We start from the raw sequence: 7455 nt of genomic DNA, 5'->3' as shown, positions 1-7455 counted from the left end.
CGCAGTGACCTCCCCAGTGTCCCCCGCCTATGACAGTTCTCCTGCTTTCTCTGACTGTTACTGACTCTCTTCTGGAAGATGGTGCTCCTACCTTCCCTGAAGCGGTGCCCTCTGATTCTCCTTTACATCGCTGTGAGCTGTCTCTAACTCCTCTGCTGATGGTTATTTTTTCTCCCACCTCTCACCTGTTCCTGAGCTCTTTCTCCTCGGGCGTCTCCTGCTACAGATCCGTCCGGATGACTCCTCCCTGGAGGACACCTGCATGTCATGTCGCAGGCACTTGCAGGCTGTGTCCGCTTCCCGGGCATCCGACCCTCCGCAGGTTCCTCTGGGGCCCACAGGCACCTTGACCTCTTCATGTCCAGAGCAAATTCTTTTTCCTCACAGCAGTTCTTATTGTATCTTTTTCTGAAGCCAAAAATCTGAGGACTTTCACTGACTGACGGAATGCTAATTAGGTAGAATTTTTCCCCTTAATAATTCAAAGCTGATTGTGGGGGCAAAAAACAAAAAAACATTGCTTTTAAAGAATAAATGGTGTGGAATATACTCAACCATAATTTTTCATATATTTTTATTAGATGCTATTGGTATTTAGTTTGACTTTTACACTTAATTAAAATTATATTCAAACCATATTGATGAAATCATTTCAAGTTGGTTTTTCTCCTGCCAACCAGATCCTCCAAATGTACATATTATTGGAAATCTGCCTTTTAATGTGTCAACTCCACTCATAATCAAGTGGCTTGAAAATGTTTCTCAGAGAGAGGGGCCTTTTGCTTACGGCAGAACCCAGATGACGTTGACTTTCCAAAAGGAAGTGGCGGAGGTAAGTTTTAATTTTTTTCTGGCTATTTTACCACGTGATCAAATTCCAAGACAAAATAGTTCTGCATTTGTATGTCAGACTGTTTTCTAAAGCTGATACTCCATTACACACACACACAGAAAAACCCTACAACAGCGCAACCAAAAGTTAAGCATGTGGTGGTGGCGGCAGATGTCACTGCTGTCAGCTCTCCGTGCAGAGTAGGAATGACATGCTGCCAGCTAAGAAGGCGGTGTGGTGAGTACAGGAAATAGCCCCCACTCAGCTAAAGAAAGGCGGAACCTGTGCGATGTGGTGATGCACTAACACATAGGGATTGGCATGTGACGTGTTATCACTGATTTGCTGACCTTAATAGGATGACAGCTGAAGAAGGTTATAATCAACGTGGAGCTGAGAAAGGGAAGAGGGCCGGTGGCTCACTACTCAGTGTGTAGACTCACTTTATCCCCCGCCTTGGCCATGCCTGCAGGCCCACAGCCGTTGTGTTCCAGGTTCACTCTCTAGAAAGTAAACCTACAGGGTAGGCGAGGGGATCTGCAGACTGTCCGTGTTTTTAAAAAGCTGTCTTCTGACATATAAATACAAAAGAGTATTTAGTATATGTATGGCTTAACGAAAAGAACACCTGAGTCCCCATTGCCCAAGTCAGCTTAGTAATGAAGTTGCCAACATCTTTGACACTCTCTTGGATGCCTCATTCTGATTTTACCTCCTATCTTTCACCTACTGCAAAGGTAGTCAATACTGTGGATTTGGGACTTATTATTCTCTGCAAGTTTATCTCATGTATCCTCTTTATCCTGATTCATTCATATTACTGTTATATAGTATATTATATATACTACTACAACTGTGTCGTAATTTACCTGTTCATTCTCCTATTTGGAGACCCTGTATAGTTTCAGTATTTTGTTATTACGAGCAAAACTGTCAGGAACATTTATATATGTGCTATGTGCTATATACATATATATGAGGCAGAGCACATAGCACATAGAAATGCTGGATTGGAAGGTCTGCAAATTCTCCCCCTTGCTAGATAACGCTAAATTGTTCTCCAAAGTCACTGAGCCTGTTTGTATTCCCACAATTCATTTGCTCTATATCTTTGCCAGTACATGCTTTTATCGAATTTGCACTTTTTTTGTCAATCTGGGGGAATGGTGTGTCATTGTGGTTTTATTCTGTCTTTGCTGGTTTTTGATGATTTTTACATGTTTATTGGCCTTTTGGGTAAACTCTTTTTTGTGAAGTACATGCCTTTTACTGAGTTTCCTGTCGGGTTGCTTATCTTTCTCTCGTTGATTTGGAGGAGTTCTAACATATTCTCCTTACTGGTCCTTTATTAGTTAAATGTGTTGCAGATCTTCTTCCACTGTGGCATGTTGTTATTTTCTTTTTACAGTGTCTTGAAGGACTGACGCTCATAACTTTAAATTTATGGTTAGTGCTGTTCGTGTCTTGTTGAAGAAATTATTTTATAGCTTGAGGTCATGAAGATATTTGTCTACGTTATCTTCTAGAAGCTTTATTCTTTTACCTTTTAAATGTATATCTATAATCCACTTGGGGTTGATAGTTGTGGATGATTGAAATAGAAAGTAATTTTAGTTCTGTTATCCTATGAGCCCAGTGAACCTAGCACCGTTTACTGAAAAGTCTGCCCACACTGTCCTTTAACCTGTGGCATAATGACAGAAGCCTGTGTAGGCACTGGTCTGATTGGAGCCACAAGAAGAAAGGTGGTGTGAAATCTAGGGATGGAAGGTCCAATACTAGAGAGGAGGGAATCTTCAGTCCATATCACGCAGATCAGAAATTTCATAAAATATCTATCATGTTTGCATATAGTGAACATTGGGGAGACTTTAGGATTGAATTAATGATGAATAAACAAGACACTAAATACAGTAGAGATTGAAGCAAATAAAATATATCATTATTGGAAAGAGAAGTAAAAAATATTTAGAAGTATATTGTTGTTTATATAACATCTCAAAACGTTGTTAAGTTCCAGGGATCACGTGGAGATATTGACCTGTAAGAATGGGTAAGACATTTTGGAAAAGAAGAGTGCTGAGAGACTTGCCTATGGAGTGTCACAATGTCTGTGAGACTCTAATAATCATCATAATCAAAGCACCAGCATGAGACAGACCAAGGCGAGGTTAGAAGGCCCAGAATCAGGCAGTTTAGAATAGGATAACAATCAGATTATACATCAGCAGAGAGAGACATAATTTAGCAAATGCATGTGTATTTAGTTAACTCTTAGGAAAAATATTAGTAATTTGCCATATGTAAAAATTAATTCCAATTGCTGTGCCTTCAAATTCACCACACAGCAGCCATTAATCTGAGGCTCAGTCCCACCTACTAAGTCAGGACCTTTCTGAGAAATCTGCCCAGTGCCCTGCGGATTCAAGGCCTCTCCACTTCAGCTGTTGTGGATGCAAACTATTTCCAGTGCTTTGTGAATTCCTTTAGTCCTGCGTTCCGATGGTATTTTCTCCAGCCTCCCACCTTGAGGAGTTAGTTACCCTCCAGCTCTCACAGATCTGTGCTCAGCCTAAGACTTGAAGAGCATTATCTCAGGAGCTCTCCCTCCCTTCCTTCCTCTCTCTCTCCCAGTCTCCACCCTGTGTGTGTTCCCGGACCTCCAGCCTCTGTCTGCTCATGTCACGGAGATCTCTGGGCTCTGTGTGTTCCTCCTCCCCCTGCTGCAGCCCGAGAATGGCCGAGACTGAGAGACTTTGCCTTAGAGTATTTGGCCAGAAAATCCATCACAGAAATGTACATAAGACCTTTGTGTGTTTGTTAGGAGCTCCAAGGTGACGTCCCCACTTCCTAAGGACTTCATCACTTCCTGCTCTTCAATCTGTTCAGTCTCTTCTGTGGGTTGGTTTGAATTGAGGCCATGCTAATAGTTTTCTGTGTTGGTTTTCTCAACCTTTGGATTTGTCCTTGGATATTTTTTCTCAGCTGACATGATTATTATGGTATTTCTGCTCTTGAATAACACAATTGAGATGCAAAATACCATGTACTTTAATTCTTTGGGGAGAAAGAGCAAAGGAACAGAGGCCTAAGAGGTGGAGTGATGTTTTCAGTGACTCAGTGTCAGTTGTGGTTATTAATAATAGTGCTGCTCCAACTTCATATGCAATTATTTTTTTAACAAAGAAAGTTGATTTTGGTTAAATTTTAGTATGAATATTGAAAAGCCTTTATAGTGAGTCTATAATTTAGGAAATGCTTTAGAAGTACAGGAAACGCTGGTCCTCTGACTGATTTTGACATTTTGCAAGTCAGAGTTTCAGTGGGAGAATATAATAGCATCGTTTTCTCATATGCCCTCTCTTTGCTCTTGACAAATTTGTATTTTGAAAATTTGTATTTTACCCCAGAAAGCACTTTTAAACATTTGCTTGGCTTGGCTTGGTGAGTTACAAAACAAATGAGCATATCCTCTTCTTTCTCTTTAAGACTGCAAGGTCTGAATGTATGAATTCAGCCCACACACATTAAGGGACATTTAGACACTATAAAGCTACAGCTTGTAAAATAGAATCAGACTCTGTAGCAATAAATGATACCTTAACAAATCTCACCTAACCTCGTTTTATAGATGATGAAACCAAAGCTCCAAGCAATTTAATGTTTTCTGAAAGGTCATGAGCCCATTACAGGGAAAGCTGAACTTGAACACAGGTCACCTGTTTCCTGCTGAAGTCATGATGTTCAACTTCTCCACGTGGCTGGACCTCTGGTCTTTTCCTTCCGGGTCCAGCATCAGCCTCTTCATCTCCTCCCATCTCCAGGGACCCTGGCTGGCTATTGGTCACATCCCCAGCAGGAGGGAGTCACCTCTTCATTAATTACGTCGTTCTCTCTGTCCCCGATGTGTGGTTGTTTCACTTCTCAAGTATAAGCCAATTTTTTCTCCTTGTACTTAAAATTTTTTTAGATGAATAAGGGAAAAAAGTAATACTGTCCTTGCGAATTCTTTGACCCTTTTTTTTTCCTTAGACTCAGTCAGAATGCTTTTAAAAGCTCAAAGGTTAGGTATTTCCTTTTAGTGAAAAATTAGCTGGTTTGGTTTCCTGGCCTTTTGCTGTTGCAGTCATCTGTCTTCTAATGGAGTTTGGATTTTCATAGCTTTACCTGTAATATATACACCACAGAAATACCAAATCATGTTCCAGCAGTTGATTGACCATTTAACTCTTACGCTAGCTTTCAATGAAGCCCTTTGCCGAGCTCTTTGGTCAGTGGCTTGAATTTTTCCTGTATGCGTGCTGCTTTCTTCTGAATTGAGCCACATTGTTCCTAAGGTTTCGCCTCCACACCACGGCTGCATTGGCTGCAAAGATTGGGTGGGTCACGTTATGGATCAGGACAGCCCCTCCCCTGGCAGGAGAGGACACACGGCACTCAAATGTGTCTCCATGTCCAGTTAGCTTCCCCTCTGTGCCTCACTGGTTTGCTTTTTGGTTAAAGTGATTTTTAAATCTCTGAATTCATCTGTGGAAACATACATTTCAGATGTAAAGTGACAAATTGGAGGAAAATCCAGGATGAAATAATACTTTTTAAAATCTGGGCATTTCTTTTGGCTTACATATATTCTAATTTGGTGATTATGTTCATGGTAGGTTTTAGTTTTATACAACTGCTTTGAATTGTGCCAGTTTGCACAGTGTATTTTCAATTAATTTTTTACCAGAGGTAAAATTAAGCTCTCTCTCTTTTTTTTTTTTTTTGACCATTTGAGCTTACTTTTTAACTTAAATCTGTACTTCCATTCTTTGTCTCTATATTTTTTATATTGGCTGAGAATATATGTATACTTTTTGGTTTCACATTTTAGTCAGGAAGAGTTTATTTTGTCAGATATACTGTAGCATGTCATCACTTGCCATGATCTCAACTGTCTAAATACAGACAAGAGCCAGAATTTTTAAAATAAAAAGGGATGAGATGAGGAGTGGCTTCTGAATAACAAAACAGATGCTACAAAGTCTACAGTTAACTTAGCCCATAGGAAGTTTTCTAAGCATCTCAGATTGAAACCTATTTTTTATTCTTGCTTAAGGCAAAATATCTTATGAGCCAAATTGTGCTGTTTTCATGCGCACAGCAGGTTAGAAGCAGCGAAGTAAAAGGGGCTGTTAGAGGTCGGCACGTGACAGTGAAGCAGGAAAGGGAAAGCCCCGCAGTAAACACAACTCTACAAGCACCGCTGTTCCGCAGTGAGGCTCCCGCCCTCGCCCCCTGCCCCAGGACTCCGTAACGTGGCCTGTGTCTCAGGAGAGCTGTAGAATGGCTAGTGAGCTCTCAGAGCCCAGAGAAGCAGGATGCATTTTAGAAAGAGAAGTATACCTAATTTTTTTTTTTGAATCCTCACCCAAAGACATGTTTTTATTGATTAATTTTAGAGAGAGGAAGGAGGGAGAGAGAGAGAAGCATCGATGTGAGAGACAAACATTGATCAGTTGCCTCCCAAACGCGCCTCAACTGGGGATCGAATCCAGTCTAGGTATGTGCCCTGACTGGGACTCGAACCCCCAGCCCTTCGGTGCACAGCACGACACTTCATCAGCTGAGCCACCTGTGCCTAATATTTTTTTCCCAAGACTCATCTTTGTCCAGTCTTAACATATCACCATTTTTCCTATTTTTTTCCTAAGAAATAATGTAGATATGTTTAGAGCCTTCTTCTATTTCCTTTCTTTTCTTTTCATGAGTTATACTTTGTTAAAATTTCTATTCATCATTCCTGTGCATGTTTTTTTTTTCTTGCACTGCAGATATAGACACACACACTCAGAAGTAATCTTTTGAAGTTTTTATATACATATTTTCTTCACTTAATTATTTTTTACTCTATTTTGGGAGCATTCTTGGTAATCATTGCTGTTCATTTTAACTGTTATTTAATAGTTTACTGTTGTTGAAATTACCACAATGTACTTACGCAGTCACCTGCGATGGCCCTTTGTCTTTCCATTTTTTTACTATTACCTATAATGCTGCAGTGAACATTCATTCTTACACACACACATCTCCTTGTGTAACTGTATAAACTGTTCTCTAGGATAAAGTCCTAACAGTAAACCTAAAGGATCATGGGGGTTGACTTGACTTCAGCTTTAATATGTATGTTATCAAATTATGGTCCAAAGTGCTTGTACCAATTTCCCTCCCACAGGCAGTGTGAGAGTTCCTGTTGCTCCCGATACTCGCCAGTACTAAACTCGCCCGGGTTCTCTTTTGTGTCATTTAAATTTTGTTCATTTTGTGGATAGGAAGTTTTATCTCATTGTAGCTTTACTGTGCATGTTCCTAATGTGCTATGTGGTTGAGCACAGTTCACGGGTCCTTTGAGTTACTCTTACATTTTCTGTTAGTGTTTATGTTTTGATTATGATCAGACTGGGTTAGTTATTGCTAAAGTTCCTTTTTGTCTTTCCTAGAGACTTGCAGCCAGTACGGGGAACAAGCAGCGCAGCCGCCTGTCTGTGATGGCCCAGTACCTCTGCCACGTTCAGCACGTCTTCACAATCCCCGGCCGGGCGTTTGTTCCCAAACCGGAGGTGAGTTTCTGTTGATTTGTATAC

At 40.6% G+C, this 7455-nt stretch overlaps 1 protein-coding gene across 1 annotated transcript in view; it reads left to right on the top strand.

Annotated features, from left to right (window-relative positions):
* The window catches only part of TFB1M (transcription factor B1, mitochondrial), a 37655-nt gene that overhangs the window by 14811 nt on the left and 15389 nt on the right, over positions 1-7455 (top strand). The window contains exons 4-5 of the mRNA XM_006093875.3: positions 681-832; positions 7312-7431. Of these exons, the coding sequence (XP_006093937.1) occupies positions 681-832; positions 7312-7431 (272 nt within the window). The remainder of the gene's footprint in view (positions 1-680; positions 833-7311; positions 7432-7455) is intronic.

The sequence above is a fragment of the Myotis lucifugus genome, unplaced genomic scaffold (assembly GCF_000147115.1).
Source record: "Myotis lucifugus unplaced genomic scaffold, Myoluc2.0 scaffold_125, whole genome shotgun sequence".
Taxonomy (NCBI): domain Eukaryota; kingdom Metazoa; phylum Chordata; class Mammalia; order Chiroptera; family Vespertilionidae; genus Myotis; species Myotis lucifugus.
This window is presented reverse-complemented; position numbering and strand designations above follow the sequence as displayed.